Raw genomic sequence first — 19546 nt, forward strand, 5'->3', positions numbered from 1 at the left:
CTCTCTCTGCATTACAAGTTTCTGTGAATTGCCTTCTCTCTCTTCACTCCATAGTTAACCCTTATCTTCCTATATCCCACAATGCATGCTCTCTGCCACCTTTTTTTATTACCTACCCACTTTTTCTTTTCTTTTCTTTTAGTTCTGAAGGGACAGAGAAATCTTTGGCACTCCAGCAGTTTTGAGCTATGCTTCCTCCAGACTGGCTTAGCTAATTGTAAAAGATCGGGGGAGTTCTAATTTAAAACAGCTGGATGGTCAAAGGTTCCCCACTATGCTCTAATAACATAATGCAAGCTTCCAAAACACCTTCTTCTTTCTTTTTCTACAGGTGTCTCTGCCTGCCATCTCTTTTCTTTGCTCTTACATCAGACTTCCTTTTTGTTTTATTTCAGCCCACACACACTGATACAGACTTTTATTCTTCTTCCTGATTCTGAGTAATAGCACATACATCTTCACTTACTGACAGATTCATATAGTAATGGTGCCTTTTGATTTTGTGCATGGCTGGCTGGATTAAAAAAAATAGTGCATATTTTGCCGTGTGCCTCTTAAGAAAGAGGAGGAAAAATGCATACCGGTTAAAAGTTACAGCCACTGTCTCCTCTGTGCCCACTCTTTTGAGGGTCTTTACTGGCCTTTGGATATTCCCCAAAAAGGTGAAAAGGGGTCAGAGATGAGGGCTATGTAAAATTACTGTTGGAAACCTACATTAACCTGTGCTTTTGACATTGTGCATCATGCATTCAGCAGTGGGAATTTACAGTTTTGTTTTGGAAGTGTTGTTGGTTCAAAAATGGGTTACAACATGAAGCTAACACCAAATGTTAAACCCCAGTATTACCCTTCAAGCATCTTTATTTAACTAAAAATTGAATTATAAATATATTTCTTGCTTTTTGAAGAAGTTTTAAAGAATCAGCTGGTTTATTAAGAATATAGATACTGTACTAATTCCTTTTGGCTAAGTGTTAGGTCATTTTATTCTACAGGAAATACATATAGGCTACACTCCTCCAGAGACCAGTGTGGTATAGTGGTTTGGGTGCTGGACTACAACTCTGAAAACCAGGGTTCAAATCACCACTCAACCATGGAAACCCACTGGGTGGTCCTTAGCAAGTCACACACTCTCAGTCTCAGAGGAAGGCAAAGGCAACCCCCCCCAACAAATTTTGCTAAGAAAACCCCATGATAGGGCCACCTTAGAGTTGCCATAAGTCGGACATGACTTTAACACACATCACCACACAACAACAATATTCTCATCCAGCTCTGTTCCACTTCCACAGAACTCAGTCAATTCCCCACTTTGGCTGGTGAAACAAATATGTGCTTCACCTTCATCTGTTCATTCTACTTTGCCAGTCAATTAGCTCTGAAGCCTTTGATAAATCACAATGAAAGGGGAGTATTTCTCCCATTGAAAAGTGATTGCTTAATCAGGAGCCATAAAATGTAGGCCAATCATGGGAGGCAATTTTTCATCAGTATTAATAGCTTCAGGGTAGAGAAAATTGACACCTCATTTGGGTTGAGTAACCATATTATTTGGGTGAAAGTACAAAGTGCTCCCCTCCCTGCCCTTTTATTTAATTTTCTGTTTTGCCTGCGCTCTTCCTCTATGTTCTTTCCAGTCTTAAGTCAGTTCAGTTTTAATCTGCTGCTGCTGTTGCCTGCTAACACCTACATGCATATGGATAAAACTTTATCTTTCAGTTTCCTGGTCTCTGTGACTCATGCAGATGGGTTGTCTGCGCCTGTGCAGTGCATCATTCAGAACCTTGTACAGTTGGGAGATAAGCATTTTGGCAGTAAGTTTTCTGATATATGTGACCAGTGTGGTTCCTGCTCAGTTCCTCAGTTCCTTTTTAGTCAACACTGCAGCAGTATCAATTGGTATTTTTGTCTGAGCAGTTTCTCTCTTGGATCTTTTATTCTTGAATTTTTTTTGGTTGTTTATCGGATTAACAGATTTACCTGATGTCTCTCATTCTATGATTTTGGCTTCTGGTTCATCGTCTCATCAGTTCATGCTCGCAGGGGCTTATGGCTACCACCAATGCCTTTAAAGGATGCTTGTCCTGTTGGGGTAAGACACCTTGGGAGTAGCAACCAAGCAGCTGGCTGAAGAGTGACCAAGAAGCTGCTTGCTTATGCCAGTCTTGGAGCTAAGGCCGGCGCAGGCAAGAGCCTTCTTGGTTGCTGTTTGACTGGCTGTTCAATTGCTGCTCCCTTTGCATCCTGTCATACTGGGAGCAGCAACTGAGTAGCTGGCTGAGCAGCAATTGAGAGGCCTCTCACCCGTGCCAGCCTTGCAGCAAAGGCCAGTGCGGACAAGAGGCCTTACTGCTCAGTCAGCTGCTCAATTGCTGCTCCCAGGGTGATCAGATGCAAGGGAGAAGCTTCTCTCCAGGGAGGAGAACCCTTCATTGGGGCAGACAGAGGTGCAGATGGTGTGTATGTAGGGGGTTTACAGAGGCCACATGTTCTGGACTGGCTACAGGTGTGGGAAATTGAGAGATTTTAACTATAGGAGCCACTCCAAGACAGAGACTCTTCCCAAGAATTGAGCACAGATACTCATAGAATCGGAGAGTTGTAAAAGACCACAAGGGCCATCCAGTCCAACCCCCTGCCATGTCTTCCCCATACAACTGCATGTATCCACACTCCCACATAAAGATTTGTTTCTTCTGCTACCTGTTCTCTCTGTCTGATGAAAGAGAACAGGAGCAGGAGTACAACTCCAACCTGCAAGCTACATCCCAGGAATGCTCACAAAGCTTAAGCAGGGTCACAAATTTGAAAGTTCTTTTGCCACAACTTCTCGCCTGCCACCGTGTGCTCTAAATCTTTGCTCTATTCTGTCCCAAAATGGTACTGTTCTGAGCCACAGAAGTGATGCCCTGTGCCCAGGTCTCACAAGAGTTTCCCAACTGCCCCAAGATGACAGTAACGGAGTGAGCTCACATGGGCAGGTAAAAAGCGGGAGACACCACCAAACGAAATGATCAGCCACATCGCCACCATGGTTCTAAAAGCCGCTGGTTCCCCTTGTCTTCCTGCACACCAGTACTTTGACTGAAGGTCCCCCTGCCACCCCCTTTTTCCCTCACTGCCCCCTTTCCCCCTTACCATCCCCGTGGATCCTTCCACCACCTCCGGGGGGGGGGGGGTGTACCGCCCACTTCGGGAATCACTGTCATAGGGTCCATGCAACATTCCAGGCTGCATTTGTGAGAGCTGACCTTTTCTCCTGTATCACATGACATTCCTTTCTTCTATAGTGAGTAGCTTGCATTTGTATTAGTCACAGAGACCATGAAGAAGAAAAACACGTTGCTTACCTGTAACTGTGGTTCTTCAAGTGGCCACTGTGAACTCACACAACCCCATCTTTTCCCACCTTTTTTGTGTCCTCTCCTCTCCTTGGCTGCTGCTTTGGCAGCTATGGAATTGAGCGAGAACCACACTGGTCGCATGTACCAAGAGAAGAAGGGGCTATTACCAAAATGCTTATCTAGCTCTAGAAGGTTCTGAAGTATGCACTGTGCAAGCACAGTACACAGATGACCACTTGAAGAACTACAGTTACAGGTAAGCAACCTGTTCTTCTCCATTAGCTGTTTCCCATTATTTCACTTCTGACCTACAGTTGCACTCTTTTATTTTGACCTTTAAAAAATTAATACCAACTAAGGAAATACTTCTATAACTCACTTCTGTAGGTTTTATTGATGAGAGAAAAAAAATGTCCAGTATGAAAAACTGTGTTGGTATGTTCTTGACTAAGTGATGGAGGCGGGGGCTGGTCAAAGACTGTCTGCTCTGTAAAATAAATTATTTCAGACGTCCTAGTTCCTCAATTTCCTTTTTTTGATATTGATCCTGACCTGTAAATTTACTTTCTTACTTTCTTAGTAGATAATTTCCCTTTATATTACAAGATGCCAGAGAAAATATACTTTCTAATATAGTTTCTAATATGTGACTAATTAATGTTACTGTTAGTAAAATGCCTAATTTTGCTGTTTGTTCTTTTTTTTTTTCTATTAAAGAAAAAGAAAGCACGGGCCATCCTCTATCTCTGTGATAGGAGGTCTCACCGCACCCAACATAATCTCCTTTTTAGAGATTATAGTATCTAGAATCCCGAAGCCTCCATGTCTGCCCAGAGGGCTGTCTGGGAGATTTTGGATGTTCTAATCCAAAACTTCAATTTTGTAAATTCTACACTTGATACATGTCCTCTCACCATTATAGGAAATAGGTGCATTGTTTATGCCTCTTAGATACCTGCATGGCCTCCCCTCCTTTGTTAAGTTAATGAACTAAAATTCATGTTCAGTGAAAAGTGAAAGAGCAAATGGAGAGTACTTGGATGAGTAGGGTGGAGGAACAAGGGATCCAGGTCTCTAGTACTCTTTTTGAAGAGAAAAATAGAAGTTCCATGAAATAAAACCTCTGTTCTGGTTTTCTAGAAAGTTGATGCTACTTAAAAATGCCATATGCATCTAGACATAAAATTATTTTAAAATGTATTAGTTATAGTTCAGAGTCACTCTGAACTGTACACTTCACTGAGCATGGTAAGACATGGTTCTTGGTAAACATACATAGGGTGCATAGGTATTGCTGCTTTCAGTGATAGTTCCTAGTACTGTTGCATTTGTATTACAGTTAGCTGCTGTTTTGACTGAAAGGTAGCATATAATTTTGAAAAATCTATAAAGAAGGAAAATGCTGGTTCTTTGCCTTTCTGATTAGAAATGTGATAGCAAGGAGATACTGAACAAAAGCCCCAGATTAAGGTATACTTGTAGAGAAATGGATATCCTAAATAAATACTTCTACCTTTTCTGCACCAGGAGGTCATATAGTCTCAGAGAGTTAGAAAAAGATTGTACAATGCTGGCCTTGGCTTCCCAGTTTTATAGATGGGGTTTGGTATGAGACAGTTTTACACTTCCTGGGTTTGGCAAATGCCTATTTCTTGCAAAAGATCAATGGTACAGCATTCTGTGCGATGGCTAATTAATGGTCAAAGGAACAGCATGCAAGAAGCAACCCTTATTTGGGCCAGAGAAAGGTAGACAGGGTTAATAGAGCATTGGTGATGACGGCCTGTGCTCTGTGAGTTAGGTTGGGATGTCCTTTTGTACCAACACTATGTTGCTTATGACTTGAGTACTCCTAGTGCAGGAATAAGCAGGATTTGGGCTGCTGTAAATTTAGAAAAAAAATGTTCTGTAACCAACATGTACTGGAATGAAATTATCCTTTTCACTGTCAAACTCTAGAGTAAGATAGGCAGTCTAAATGAAAGTCTGGTATTTTGACATAAACATTTTATATTTTTAATCTTTTTTTATCTTCTTTTTTTTTTTACTAAAGAAATTGACATGTGTATTTATCCCTCAACCTTCTTAACACTGAATAGACAAGAAAGTCTTTCTACACACACTAGGTTATATAATTCCTGAGATATTTTTCTGGAAATAAAGACTGTTACCCCTGTGTAAGAAAACAAAATCACAATTCAGAAAGAAAAAAAAGGAAGAAAAAATATAATAAAGAGGGAGGGGCATAATTTGTATGAACCATAAACATAGAGATGCTTGGATTTTGCTTGTGAAACAGTCACGTCCACAAGATGGCACTACAGGTATTTTCACATTGCCATGTTATAAACCAGACCTCTGATCTCTTCAAGTGATACCTTTCCCAAAATTTGGAATGCTTTCCTTTTTTGGGCCCCAGATGGGATTTAGTTTTTTATGTTTCATGCCACTTTAAGCAATGCCTTGGTAAAGATAAAGTATTTATTAAGTATGCAAAGTGATCTTAAAGCACCTTTGAGACTAACTGAAAGAAAGAAGCTGGTAGCCTACTTTCTTAGATGCATCTAAGGAAGCCAGCTTAAGTTTATAAAAGCTCATGCTACCAGCTTCTTTCAGTTAGTTTCAGTTAGCTATAAGATTCCTTTGCATACCGATTTTCCAGACTAATATAGCTAGGTCTTTAAATTCTACTCTCTTAGGTATTTCTAAAATTATGACGCATTAAAATATTTAGTAGATACTAATAGTAAATATTTTAATTGATATTATTAGTAGTACATAGTAATATTTTAGCATGTACTATTTATAAACATATGCACTCATCTGTATAGTTGCCATGCTATTTACTGATGCTGATCAGGGCTAATGCCATGTTAGAAGTATCATAGATGTACATCGCCTTAGTTGTGGTTGACTGTATATTAAAGTTGTTTCATACTTAAGCATGCTTACTGGAACTAAAGTATATTGTTTATATTATTAATATCCAGACAAATGTGCTTTCAAATTGGGCTATAAATTGTACTTATAACTATGTGGCTTTACCGACTTAATATAATTAGTTTACTTCTAAAGCCTTGACATGTTTCTGCTGAAGAATATCAGAGTAAACAAAGAACATTTTATTTATTTACTCTTTTAAACTGTGACACACTTGCCTAAACACATATACACACCAACCACATTCATAAATAAGAGTATTTCTAGCCCACCCGTTCCAGTTAATTGGGATTGCCCACCTGCTTAACGATCAGATATAATTGTATATATCAAGGCCTGTGGGGCTAGCACATGTATTTATTCATGTCTGCTCCTATCTTACAGAAACAGGTTGAGGGAAAGTGACACACAGGCCAAAAGGATCATGTTCTCCCAGCCTCGAGTCTTCCTGACCAGACAATGCAGGCCATTAGTCCCAGGCTGGGATCAGCCAATCTAGGCCCCTAACCTATCCCAGCCCAAAGGGTCTTTAACCCAGTCCCAAAAGACCAGCTGTTTGCCACAGAGGTTCTAGGAAACTCTGCAGTGATAGCCAGAAGATTGGACAGCCCCACACACCCTGTGCCTACCACCACTGTCGCGTTCATCCCAAAGGCCCCTGTTGGTGCCTCTGACATGAGAAGGGGGCCCCTGGCCACATGGATGTAGCCAGGCACCCTGTTTCCATCCTTACACGTTGTAACAGGGGCCTTTGGGATGGACATCATGGTGGTGACAGGTATGGGGTGCACTAAGGCAGTGGGTCCATTATGCAGAGGCATGCAGGTATGTAAACATCCACCTGTTGCCATGCCCCACCCAGGGACTGATGAGGGGTAGAACCAGCAGCAGGATGCCATGGGCCTGGCCTGTAATATTCTGACCATCTGCTCTAGCCCTTAGTCTAACCAATTGCAATAGCAAGCCGCCTTTCAGGTGAAAAGTACAGAAGAGAGAGCTTAAAAGTAAAAAAAAAGTTCAGCTCCTCTTACACTTAAGAGTTCTTTTCATGTCAAAACTAGAACTTACTGAAAATGGTGACTTCGGAGATCTTTTATGTAAATGCAGCAGCCACCTGAATAAAGTGTGTGTGGCTTCTCTGATCATGCCTTCACTAGCCTTCAGATACCAACTAAGGAAGCAATCAGCTAATCTAGAACCTTTCAGTCAGCATTATGAAAGCTGCTGTGAAAATATCAGCTTCAATATTTGAATTTGCTGCAGGCTCATTCCTGAGTCTCCCCGTTGGTTGATTTCTCAAGGAAGATTTGAAGAAGCTGAACAGATTATTCGGAAGGCTGCAGAAAAAAATGGGATTACAGCCCCAGCAGTAATCTTCGATCCCACAGAGGTAAATTTTATAGTCAAGTGTTTGTGTGTCGCTGTGCCTTGGGTTGGTTGCTTGCTTGCTTGGTTTGATGATAGGGTTTGTAAAGTTGCTTTCCAGAAGAGTAAAATGCTCTAGGTCATAGATTAACATCTTACTATTGCACAGTTACCAATCCTTTCAACATGTAATTACTTTAAATTCTTCTTAAAACTCTGTAGTAAACAGACTGTGTTAAAACAACTCACATATTAATAAATACAATTGGTCCTCCATTATTAATAAATACAGTTGGTCCTCCATATCCATGAATTCTACATCCATGGATTCAACCCACAACTTGGAAAATACTTACGGTAAATACTTATGGTAAATAAAATAAATCGAAAAACCAAATCTTGATTTTGCTATTTTATATAAAGTACACCACTTTATTATACCGCTATATATGGAGGGTCCTGGAACCAAACCCCAGGGGATACCAAGGAGCCATTGTAGCACATTCTCAGCACTGGAAGCTAGCATATGGCCTTTGGTATCACATGAGCCTGAGTAGTTACACACATGTTAATTATTACACTCCTGATTTGCTGAGATATTGATTCAGAGCCCAGTTCTTCTGGTATTCATGATAAGACATTTGAACATTTTAAACAAGCAAAAATCAGTACCTCAGATAATTTTTTCTTGCATCGGATACTGTGGGCCCTTGATATCCACTAGGGTTTGGTTCCATGAGCCCCCATGCATATCAAAATCCATGGATACTCAAGTCCCATTAAATACAATGACGTAGTAAAAAGGCAAAATCAAACTTTGCTTTTTGGAATTTATATGTTTTTTTAATATTTTCAAGCTGTGGATGGTTGAAAGCATGCATCTGGAAGGCAGACGGTACTCCAGGTGACTTCACTGTAAACTAGTGTGTGTGAGAGCTTTGTGTTCTCTATGATGACCATGACCACCCCTTGATTCTCCCCCTCACAGAGGCCCCTCCCTCCCATCACAGAGTTGTTCCATGTGCTGCTTCACACCCATTCCTCCAAGAGCCAATCAGTAACCTATTTCCAAATTGTTTCCTCCTTGCTTCTTCTGTTACAACTTCACACCAGCATCACAGGCAATTGGTGGGAACATGATGTAGTGGTATGAGTAAAGAAAACCCTATGATAGATTTGCTTTCCGGTCACCATAAGTCAGAAATGACTTGAAGGCACATCATCATGACAAACCTTCCCAATGACAAATACAACCCACTACTATTTTTAAATTCTCCGCATGATACATCTTGTATCATTTGAGGCGGCCTGGAACTTGCTTATTTTCTTCTATCTCATTTGGATTTTCCCATTATGGAAGACAGCGACTGCGGCATCTAGGCCATTCTGGTGGCAGTAGCATACCATCAGTCTTCAATGGAACCACAATGACTCTATGAAGTAATTATGCCTGTGCACTTTGTGCAGGTTTTCCGTAGATATCCTTGCTTTCTGAGCCACTTGCACATTTTCACTGTGGGCTGATCATCTTCCTGATAGGTTTAGCAACTGTTCTTACAAGTTGCAGAATAATTGTATGCAAACTTTCTTTGCATAATGGGAGAACTAGCCCCTTTCCTAAAGTGAACACTGAAGTAGCAAACTTCACCAGACCTTGTTGGGACAATCAACACGCATGTATAGTTGCTACAGAACTTCGTTACAGTCTTGAATTTTAAATGTGTGGCACACTACAGCTTCCCATAACACTGAACAACACCAGCCCTTTTAACACAAAGAGAGGATGAGATGGAAAAAATGTGCAGCCTAAGTTTGGGCTCTGTATCTGGCACACAGGTAATCATAGGCTGTGTGTACAGCTGGCACTTGCTCTACTCCTCCTCAGTATGTCTAAAGGCTACTGGTAAATGTTCTCAGCTATATCCGACTTGGTGTCCTTTAGGTGTTGGATAATGATCCTCTTTATACATATACACACACGCACAAATACATCCAGCATGGCCAGTGACCAAACCATTGGGATTTAGGTCAAGGTGGGTGAAGGCCAGAATTCATGAAAATTAGCATAACCTAGGAGATACACGCACATGCAAACATAAGTACACATACATATGTATATATGCATACGGACACATACATGCTTACATAACAAATATGCACAAATATAAAGTAATCAATTATTTGAATCACTTATTCAAATTAAGGCCACTCAATCTAGACCTATAAATAGCAATGTGGGGGAAGATCCCTAAGGCATAAATCAGTTGTTGAAGGAAAATCTTATGTTCTCAAGTATTTTATCCAGACAAAATGCTGAAGTGTTGGTTAAAAAAACTACATACTGATATTGAAAGTACATGTCTTTTACAAACACTTTAACCTTTTGTCTGAAGGAAATATTGGAGAGTTTAAGAACTTACATTCTTATTGGCCATCTCCCATATTGCTACTTATAGGTTCAAACTGTATGGTTTGAATTTGAACAGTTGATTATTTTAGGCATTTATCGTATTTGTTCACATGTGTTATATATTTTTATGTATATATTATGTTTTATTTAACTTGTTTGTTTCTCATCTCATTGAATTAAGTCTTATTCCTTTCTCTGTCTTCTTCTTTTCTTTTCTGATGTTCTCTCTCTGTTCATCCATGCATGGAGGCTAGAATACATAGAATATTGTGGAACAAGATGCAGGTGAAAGGAAAAAACAAAACTAGTTTTGATTTTCTTTTTTCTTTCTACATTTCCAGGCAAGGGACAGCCTATAGTGGATCCTGGGGGCAAAATATTGCCCCCTGGGCTGTTGCACGATTTCCATTTATGTTGTAAGCTCTGGTGTGCAAGGGCTGTAACTTCTGAAAGCCATCTGTGACCAATTTTGGTGCATATTAAGAAGATAAAATCTGCAGTGGCTCTGGCAATAGGAGGTGCAGTACAATAGATTTGGAGGGCAGGAGTTTGGGGATGGCTGCAGAGGTCTGGCCCCAGAGGTTGATGAGTTCAAACAGTTTTCTGGGGTCTGGGGGATTTTCTTATAGTTTTAACAGGCAATCATGCTAAGGCTCTGGCGGCTATCAGTGTGGTACTCAATCTACTTGTAGAGCCATGTTGGCTTCTTGTTAATTTGAGGAACTGAGGGTCATGAAATGACACAGTTGATGATTACAACTGAAATCAAGGAAGACTGAATATGACCACAGGTAAAACTCTTATCTTCCGTGTTATTTTGAGGCAGTAATAGTGGTGAAGAAATCTTATTTCTCCATTGTGTCCAACAAAGTTTTTTTCAGGTGATAAGATTTTCTTAATAGAAACCACAGTGTACAAGCTGGAAACCTTGACATTCCTCTGTGATTGCTTTGCTGTACACTATGTAGGTAAAATCTCTTGTATCTGTTCAGATATAGATACTATAGTCTTGAAAGAATAACTGGACGAACCCAAAGGGTGCTCAACAATGGCACCTTTTCATCCTGGAGAGAAGTGACCAGTGGGGTCCCACAGGGCTTTGTCCTGGGCCCAGTACTGTTCAACATCTTTATCAATGACTTGGAGGAAAAAATTGGGGGAATACTTATCAAATTTGCAGATGACACCAGATTAGGAAGAATAGCTAATACTCCAGAGGACAGGATCAAAATTCAAAATGATCTGAATAGACTAGAAAGCTGGGCCACAGCTAACAAAATGAAATTCAACACAGAGAAATGTAAGGTATTGCACTTAGGGCGAAAAAATGAAATGCACAGATATAGGATGGGGGACACCTGGCTTAAGGAGACAACATGTGAAAGGGATCTAGGAGTCCAAGTAGACCACAAGTTGAACATGAGTCAACAGTGCGATGCGGCAGCTAACAAGGCCAATGCGATTTTAGGCTGCATCAATAGAAGTATAGTGTCTAGATCAAGGGAAGTATTAGTGCCACTATATTCTGCTCTGGTCAGGCCCCACCTGGAATATTGTGTCCAGTTCTGGGTGCTACAATTCAAAAAGGACATTGAGAAACTGGAGTGTGTCCAAAGGAGGGTGACTAAAATGGTGAAGGGTCTGGAAACCAAGCCCTATGAGGAACGCCTTAGGGAGCTGGGGATGTTTAGCCTGGAGAAAAGAAGGTTAAGAGGTGATATGATAAACTTGTTTACATATTTGAAGGGATGTCGTATTGAGGAGTGAGCAAGCTTGTTTTCTGCTGCTCCAGAGACTAGGACCCGGAGCAATGGATGCAAGCTGCAGGAAAAGAGATTCCACTTCAACATTAGGAGGAACTTCCTGACAGTAAGGGCTGTTCGACAGTGGAACACACTTCCTAGGAGTGTAGTGGAGTCTCCCTCCTTGGAGGTCTTCAAACGGAGGCTGGATAGCCATCTGTCAGGGATGCTTTGATCTGGATTTCCTGCATGGCAGGGGGTTGGACTGGATGGCCCTTGCGGTCTCTTCCAACTCTATGATTCTGATTCTAAGTAAACTCTAGCTGTCTGTTTATTCTGCACTTAATGGGGCTGTTTATATACAGTGAAGAGAAGATGAAATTTGATAATGGGTCTGCCATTAAAAATTTCTTTATAGAATCCAGGATGGTCAGGGGGAGGAATGATCAAACTTGATAATGTTTGAGCATTCCATTTTGCAATATGTTGACATGTTCCTTGGAACCAGCAACAGCTTTTTTATGGCTTCAGCTTTCTTGGGCTACCAGCTTGATCAAAATATTTCTCTATGCTTTAGTTTGACTGTTGGGTATCCAGAATTGTTAAATATTTTTGTTTTATTATGACATTGTTTTCTCTCCCCACCCCATGCACAAGGTGAAGGATATGAAGGCCAAACAGCAGCAGGGCATGCTTCTTGACTTGTTCAGAACTCCAAACATTGCAATTATCACTGTCATGTCACTTCTCTTGTGGTAAGTATGTATGAGAGCCCACAGTACATAAGGAGTAAGGGGGTATCTTATTTAGGTTTAATAACTGCAGCACACACTAGCTGCACTACCCAGTGTTTTGGGACACATTGCCAGACTCTAGTGGAACAATCCAATCTATGAGTTAAATGGATTATTCTGCATGTGATTAAGTTGTCTGGATCAGTGGGAACATTTATTTGCTCATTAAGTGGAGTGATAGAGCTTCATTTCTTTGTGCAAACAAAAGTATCCCAGCAACAAACTTCCACTGGGCCTTTGCTAACAGGTTGAATTAACCTGTTCAGTTTATGTATTCAATTTAACAGGTTGAATAAAATTAAATAAGTTGAAATGTAAAACAAAACAGAACACAGGCAGATAAAAGGAGCTTTAAAATACATTAAAGAATCAGTCCATAAAAATTCTTCACTCCAAGGGTCAAATGAAATCATCTTAATGGGGACAGATGGATCTCCTGTACCAGGGCGTTCTATAATCTAATAGTTTTCATTTTCCTTGTAACTGCTTGTGCTTAGATGGATAACTTTCTTTCAGTTCATATGAAAAACATTACGTTTACATGAGTATTATATGGAAACAAAAAGCTGGGGGAGGGGGGAGTGTTTCCAGCTATCACTGAGGAATAGATTCCAGCTAATGTCTTGTAGCCCCCTGGCATAAGGATGCCAATATCACAACCGTGAAGGTCTCATCCACCAAACCGTCCCTCTCCCAGTTTCTCCACTTCACTTACCTTGGCATCAGGAGAGCAGATTTATTCCCTAATGGTTAGGAGTGTGTTGCACCAAGCACAAACCCAGAATACCTATCTATTGGGCAGATAGACATATGACAGTGCAATAGCCTTCACATCCCTCTAGCATTCTAATTCCAAACTATTTTTTAGGATTGGAAGCTGTAAAAGTGTTCACAGCCAATCTGTGGAACAATAGAAGAGAGCAGTGGTTACTTAGCAGTTCATACACGTTCTTCATTGCTGTACTTTCTTTAAGTCTAAAATGTATGCCCAAAAATTGACCCCAAAATTCCAGGTCAACTTATTTACAGATCACTATGGCAATGTGATAGCAGCTCTTTAAGATCTCCCCATGTGATGTGGAGTTTATTTCTCTCTGGAGCCAAGTAGAAAGAGTCCTGAGTGATATTGCTGTTTGTTTAGGAGTCGCCCGAGCGTCTGGCTAAAAAAGAGTCTCTCTTGCCATATACACACCAAAGGAGCCTCCAAGTTTTACTTTCGACCTAATCATGGGTCATGGCAAAATCCATAATTTTAGCCCTAAAACCTGGCCTCAACTTATACATGAGGCTGACTTATGGTTGAGTATATATGGTATCTCATATAGTAAAAATGAATTTAAAAAGTGGAAGGTTTCCTATCTCTGAATGTGAATAGTTACGGTTAAAAACAAGAAATTTATTTTGCATAGCTGCATCCAATAGTTCTAAAGAATGCAGAATTGTTGGGTGGTGGAATCCTACGTAATTAAAGTAATTTTAATGTAAGTAAAGTACATTTAGCCTCTTATTTAATTATAAGACATATATCATTCCAGTGTGTTCACTAGAAATGAGGACAACACCAAAGCATGGATAAGTAAGTTGCCTTGGGTCCCTTTCTGGAAGAAAGGCGGCATAGAAATTAAATAAATAAAAAGATGTACTATCTCACATTGGTGCCAAGTAGTTGTTTTTTAAGTCAAAGATATAAAATTGCTGATGTATTTCAGGTAAACTTTAGTTAGGATAAAATTATCTCAGGCTGCATCTGCACTGCAGAAATAATCCAGGTTGACAGCACTTGAACTGCCATAGCTCAGTGCTATGGAATTGTAGGAATTATAGCTTAGTGAGACATTTAGCCTTCTTTGTCAGAGAGCTATGGTGCCACAACAAACTACAGTTCCTAGAATTACATAGCATTGAGCCATGGAAGTTAAAGTGACGTCAACCTAGATAACTGGTCCCCAAACTGTGCCCTTTAAGGGATTTTGGACTTCAGCTCCCAGAAGTCTCAGTTATGTTGGCCAATAGTCTGGAATTCTGGGAGCTGAAGTCCAGAATCCCTTAAAGAGCAGTTTGGGGACCACTAAACTAGATTATTTCTGCAGTGCAGATGCAATCTGTCTTATTAATCACTTTTTCTTATTTCAGTTATACCACCCTATATCTTGATCAATAACTTCCTGGTAGTATCTGGCTAAGAAAAATGTTCAGCATGGATGTGATCCAGCATAACAATTGTTAAGTTTTTAAACAAAATAAATTGTTTGTCTTATGAGATGAATGCATTTTAGCACATTTAGCACTTCGAGAATACAAAAGTAAATAACAACTCAAATCTGCTGTTACACTGATTATTTTATTATATATTTGATTAGCTAATTCTGTCAGTTCCAGTGCTTTAATATTTGCTCCTTTCATCCTTTCTCTTTCAGGATGATTACATCTATTGGTTACTTTAGCTTGTCACTCAGTACTCCCAACTTGCATGGGGATGTCTACCTCAACTGTTTCCTGTCTGCACTAACAGAAGTTCCAGCCTGTATAATTGCTTGGCTACTTCTCCGAAACTCACCTCGGCGTTATTCAATATCTGGCGCACTCTTCTTGGGAGGAGGAATTATCCTGTTTATTCAGCTTGTACCTCCAGGTCTGAACATACACAAGTGCTCTGGCTTTATTGATATTTGAAAATGCTGTATAAGGACTTTAGTACAGTTTGAATGTCCTTCATTCTGCTTGGGACCAGAAGTGGTTTGGATTTTGGAATATTTGTATATACGTAATGATGTATCTTGGAGATGGGACCCAAGCCTAAACATGGGCTTGTTTCATTTCATATAACACCCTATAAATATAGCCTGAAGGTAATTTTATACATATTTTCACAATTTTTAAATTTTTATTTTTATTAATTTTTTGTATGAAACAAAAGTTGTGAACACTAAGCCTTCAGAAAGTTAAGGTGTCACTATCTCAGCCACCTATGTGGACCATTTTGGATTTGGGTGGATTTCAGAATTTCGGATAAGGGATACTCAACCTATAGAATACTGGATACTTGAAAAGGCAAACTTCAGCTAGGTGTCCAAACGTTGCGTCCACTTTTTTGCCATCTAGTTCCTTATTAACTTTGCCCTATATTCCAGGAACCCCCCATTGTAAATTTATCCTAAACATGAATTTGCAAATAGAATGGTGCAACTATATATCATGAAAACTTCTCAGTGAAGAATAATATGCTGCCCAGAGATTTATTGGGTCAAGCCCTTGCCTTTGTTAGGTGCTCACAGTTATGCAGAAAAAGACATTTGTTTCCCTTGTTGATAACTCTCAATGAATACAGACACAGATCTTAAGTGCTTTCCCTGTATAATTTATACATAATTTAATTAATTCATATTACTTTTTAAAAAAAAAACTTATGGGAAGGATGGACACATGAGCCAGGTTTACTGCCTTTAACTGTTAGAATAGCAAAAGGCAATGTTATGGCCATGCAGAATTATCTTTTACTTGTGTTTATAACATATCTACAGGTATCATGTACAAACATGTTGAGTTGATTTGCTGTTCCTAACACTGCTTAAAAATAGTGTGTAAAATAAGGGAAAATGTCAGCAGTTGTTCATAAAATGCATAGGAAACATTACTCCATTTCCATTTTTTCACAGACCTCCACATTCTCTCTGTCACTTTGGTGATGCTGGGGAAGTTTGGGGTCACATCTGCCTTCTCCATGCTTTATGTTTATACTTCAGAGCTCTACCCAACTGTAGTGAGAAACATGGCAGTGGGTGCCGCATCCATGTCATCCCGGGTGGGCAGCATCGTTGCTCCTTACTTTGTTTACCTTGGTAAGAAATACCGTATTATTGACTTTATATCTAAAAAGCTTTCAAAAGAAAATACCGTACACTGTGAACATTTTTCTTAATTCTAGAAAAAATCTCTGGCAGGTTTCCCTTGATTCCGTAGTAGTGACAAAAAGCTTCCTGCATTAGCTTTTGAGTCATTCTTGCTTCAAAGCACAAATTTCAAAACTTCCAGCATGAAATATCATTACAGTTGGCATTCCGTATCCATGGATATTTTATCCATGGATTCAAGCATCAGTGCTTCAAAATAGTCAAAAATATATGAATTCCAAAAAGCAAGCCTTGATTTTGTCATTATATATAATGGACACCATTTTACTCCACCAATGAATTTAATGGGACTTAAGTATCCATGGATTTTGGTACTGGAACCAAACTCCAGTGGATACCAAGAGCCTACTGTAGTCTTCAGATGGCCATAAGTGTCCATGGAAGGCACATTTTAAAAATAGTAATCCATTCCCAATTCTCACCCAGTGAGAAATCATAATTTATTTTTAGTGGTGCTGAGAGGGATTATCAAGATTTTATTAAATTTGTTCCATCCTAGTGGTGCAGTGGTGAGTATTGAATATTACTGCAGCTACTTGGATACCAACTGTCACTCAGCCACAAAGTTTACAGGACTACCTTAAACTCGTTATGTTATACAGGAGCATGCTTAATATAAAATGGAAAAACCTATGCATGCTGCCTTGAAGCTCCTTGGAGGAAGAGTGTGAATCAAATACAATACATTAATAGCTCAAATTTTATGTAACTGTCTAACACTGCCACTTTCTCTGGATTCACCAGGTGCCTATGATAGGTTTCTGCCATATATCCTTATGGGCAGCCTTACTGTGCTGATAGGAATTCTCACCCTCTTCCTACCAGAAAGTTATGGGAATCCTCTGCCAGAGACATTTGAAGAGATGCTACAAATCAAAGGGTAAGTACAGTAGATGTTGTTGTTGTTGTCGTCATCATCATCATCTTCTTCCCAGTTTGGGACTCAGTGCAGCTTACAACAGTTAGAACAAGCATAATTAAAAATGAACAGCATAAAAAATTAAAAAGTAAATTAACTATCATAAAATTGAAAACTGTTAAAAACAAATTAAAACAATTACAAATAAAAGTCTAGCACATTATACAAGGTCTGTTTCCCCTGAAGAATCAATTCTCAAAGGTCTAGTGCAATGAAAAGAGCTTTACAGTGGACCCTTGCCTTATGCGGGGGATCCGTTTCGGATCCCCCCCGCGTAAGGCGAATTCCATGTATGCTTGAGCCACGTTCATTTGAATGGGAGTTGTATGTGCAGCTGCGCAGGAGCACACAGCGCCACGGGCACGCACCCCATTCATTTGAATGGGATGCGCCGCCCTGTGCACTCCCCGTGGCTTGAGTGCATACGCTGAAGTCCACGTATAGCACGCCTGCGTATAACACAGGTGCACTGTACTTGCCTGTGGAAAGATAGTAAATCTAGAAAGAAAGTTTCAAAGCTTGAGGACAGCCACTGAAAAGGATTTCTCCTGTGCTCCCACCAAATGTACTGATGAGAGTGGTGGAACAGATAGCAGGATCTACGCAGTAGAACTGAAAACATGGGCTGCTTCATACAGGATAGAGAACCTGGACCTGAATCTTACAGGGCTTTATAGGTCATCACTAGCAATTTGAATTCTGCCTGAAAAGAGACAGGCAGCTTGTGGAACCGTTGCAGTAAAGCAGTTGTGTGGTCCCTTTAGCGAGCCTTAGCTAACAATCTGCATGCTCTTTGAACTAGCTAAAGTTTCCAAACACTCCTCAAAGGAAGTTCCACATAGAGGAATTCAAACAGTATGTAACCAGGGTAGTACTGGTATTCTTAGAGGCATAAAATCTCATGAAGCTCAGGTCAAGAGACAAAAGAAAAATGTACATGGATTTTCTACCAGTATCAAAAGGATGCTAAGAACAAAACCAATCCATAAAGGAAATCATGTATGCTCAAGATTCTTACACAGTAAATGGTTGAGTCTGCAAAGTAGGGAGGCTTGCACACTTTGGAAATTTTATGGAAGTAATGTTAGATTTTGGTTTTCTTAGTTTTTCTGGGTGGAAAAGAAGAAGAAGATATTCAACTACTTTGCCTCATTTTGCCTCTATTCTGGGCTAATACTCCTATCCCTTATTTCAGGAAACAATTATATTTTTCAAATATAAAATACATTAGCTTCAAACTTAATTGTCCTTCACTCCTGTTAATATTGTTCCATTCCACATATGGCGTTTGCACAGAGGCTGGATGGCCATCTGTTGGGTATGCTTTGATTGAGATGTCCTACATGGCATGGGGTTGGACTGGATGGCCCTTGTGGTCTCTTCCAACTCTATTATTCTATGATTCTACAAACTGTGGAGTTGAAAGGGAATGCAGCACTGAATACCCTTACTTTAAATTCTCCATATTGTATGAACATAATGTCTTGGTCAGTCTTGGTAGAACCCCTTATTTGTGGCCAAAATTACACTGTGAAAAGCAACACAATGTAAAAAGCGTTCACTCCTCTGTGATACTCATCTATGCTACGCAAGACAGCTCCTGTAGAGTAACTAACCCTCTTTATTCTTTCAATTTATGCTGTTTTTGTCGTCAATAACAAGGTAAATATACCAAGACAATTAAGTCATCCCAATTTGCCACCTAGCTCTTACTGATACAAACCATGTACCAAAAATTGTAAAATACTTTTTTAAAAGCAAAGCATATTATTTGAAGCCTGTTTAATTGTCAGGGATATTTTCTTTGATCATCTGTGATTAAATCATACATGACAAAATTTTGTTTTGGACCAAATCACCATTTAGCAGTAGTAGACTAGGGAAGAATCTAGTAATTTTTATCAGGAACATCCCTATTGGAGAGGAAACAGGTGTAAGATATCAAACTGTTCTTCCCTCTTCTACTTTATTAAATCCTCACTACTTTCCCACATCCATAACCACTCTTATGGAGGCTATACATCTCCTTGGGTTAACAAAATAACTAAGATACATAATTCAAACAGTAGGAAAATAGAGCACTGCCCTCAAACACTCCCCCCCCCCCCCCCCAATTTA

At 39.8% G+C, this 19546-nt stretch overlaps 1 protein-coding gene across 1 annotated transcript in view; it reads left to right on the forward strand.

Moving 5' to 3' along the window:
- Positions 1-19546, forward strand: part of SLC22A4 (solute carrier family 22 member 4) — a 71208-nt gene that overhangs the window by 47754 nt on the left and 3908 nt on the right. The window contains exons 5-9 of the mRNA XM_089530708.1: positions 7551-7677; positions 12462-12559; positions 15016-15230; positions 16255-16437; positions 17254-17389. Of these exons, the coding sequence (XP_089386834.1) occupies positions 7551-7677; positions 12462-12559; positions 15016-15230; positions 16255-16437; positions 17254-17389 (759 nt within the window). The remainder of the gene's footprint in view (positions 1-7550; positions 7678-12461; positions 12560-15015; positions 15231-16254; positions 16438-17253; positions 17390-19546) is intronic.

Source organism: Sceloporus occidentalis, unplaced genomic scaffold (assembly GCF_023333645.1).
Source record: "Sceloporus occidentalis isolate IW3139 unplaced genomic scaffold, rSceOcc1.0.p SCAF_1, whole genome shotgun sequence".
NCBI lineage: Eukaryota > Metazoa > Chordata > Lepidosauria > Squamata > Phrynosomatidae > Sceloporus > Sceloporus occidentalis.